This window comes from Chelonoidis abingdonii, chromosome 4, assembly GCF_003597395.2.
Source record: "Chelonoidis abingdonii isolate Lonesome George chromosome 4, CheloAbing_2.0, whole genome shotgun sequence".
NCBI classification, from domain to species: Eukaryota; Metazoa; Chordata; order Testudines; family Testudinidae; genus Chelonoidis; species Chelonoidis abingdonii.
Window position 1 is genome coordinate 1,237,354 of NC_133772.1, and position 1,404 is coordinate 1,238,757.

The following is a 1,404-nucleotide window of genomic DNA, read 5'->3' on the forward strand; positions in this document are numbered from 1 at the left end:
TCTCAGGGCTAGGATGGCAGGAGGCTGTGGGTCAGGAGTGAGGGGCACCGGCATAGCTAGGGGAGAGCCCAGGGCTGGGCTGGCAGGGGGCTGCGGATCGGGAGTGAGGGGCACTGGCAGCGCTGGTGGGGATAGCAGACGCTGCGGGTTAGGAGTGAAGGGCGCTGGGGGGGATCTCAAGGCTGGGCTGGCAGGGGGCTGCGGGTTGGGAGTGAGGGGAACTGACAGCGTTGGTGGGGATCCCAGGGCAGGGATGGCAGGGGGCTGTGGGTCAAGAGTGAGGGGCGCTGGCAGCCCTGGGCCGGATCCTGGGACTGGGACAGCAAGGGGCTGCGGGGCGGGAGTGAGGGGCACTGGCAGAGCTGGGGGGCAGGGCTGGGCTGGCAGGGGCTGCGGGGCGGGACTGAGGGGCCCCGGCAGAGCTGGGGGTCTGCGGGGCGGGAGTGAGGGGCCCCGGCAGAGCTGGGGGGCTGCGGGGCGGGACTGAGTGCGTCTCCCCCAGGCTGCAGGTGCGATACGGGTCGAAGTGGAGCGACTACGTCGGTGGCTCCCTGGGGGACCTGGAGGAGATTGTCCTGCACCCCGGCGAGTCCATCGTGCAGGTGTCGGGGAAGTACAAGCTCTACCTGCGCCGGCTGGTCCTCACCACGGACAAGGGTCGCAGCTTCACCTTCGGCAAGGACACGGGCACCAGCTTCAACGCGGCCCCCCTGCACCCTCGCACTGTCCTGCGGTACCTGAGCGGCCGCGCTGGGGGCCTCATCGACGCCCTCGGCTTCCACTGGGACACCTACCCCCTGCACTGCCTGCGCTGCAGCCTGGCGGGGCCTGGCCTGAGCTCATAGGAGGCGGGCCTGGGGGGCAGATGTTCTGGCAGGTGTTCGGGGCAGCGTGGGGGTGATTGGGGGGGTTGGCTTGCAGTGGGCACCCGGGGGGGACATAGGATCCCCGGGGGGGCAGAAGACAGACCCATCCCTCGAGCTTGATTCATTGCAGTCGGTACAGGTGGATTTTCTCTCCGTCCGTCTGTCTGTCCTCCCTCTTCCCAGCCTCCTCCCTTCGGCTTCGCGCCCCTTTGCTCCCTCTGCCATTGCTGCCCCCCGCTCGCCCAGCCCCTCGTGCCAGCCCCCCCCAGGGTTAGCCCCCCACCCATGTCCACACGTGTCACGGCACCATAAACCCGCAGCCATTTGGCACCAGCACAAACCGTCTCTTCCTTGTGTCTTCGGCGCATTCGTCCTTGGGGCCTCTGCGGGATGGGGCCCCCCCAGGATCCCCCCACCCTGACACCCAAACCCACCCTGCACCAGGGCGCTGAACTGAACTGGCCACTAGGTGGCAGCAGGAGGCAACACAAGAAACCACCAGCCCCAGAAAATTGGGAACGGGACACGGGGCCTTTCC

General features: G+C 68.4%; 1 protein-coding gene across 1 annotated transcript in view; it reads left to right on the top strand.

The window, feature by feature from the left end:
- LOC116823221 (zymogen granule membrane protein 16) overlaps positions 1 to 845 on the top strand; it is a 5,436-nt gene extending 4,591 nt beyond the window's left edge. Inside the window, exon 2 of the mRNA XM_032777642.1 lies at positions 503 to 845. Within this exon, the coding sequence (XP_032633533.1) occupies positions 503 to 845 (343 nt within the window). The remainder of the gene's footprint in view (positions 1 to 502) is intronic.
- The last annotated feature ends 559 nt before the right edge of the window (positions 846 to 1,404 follow it).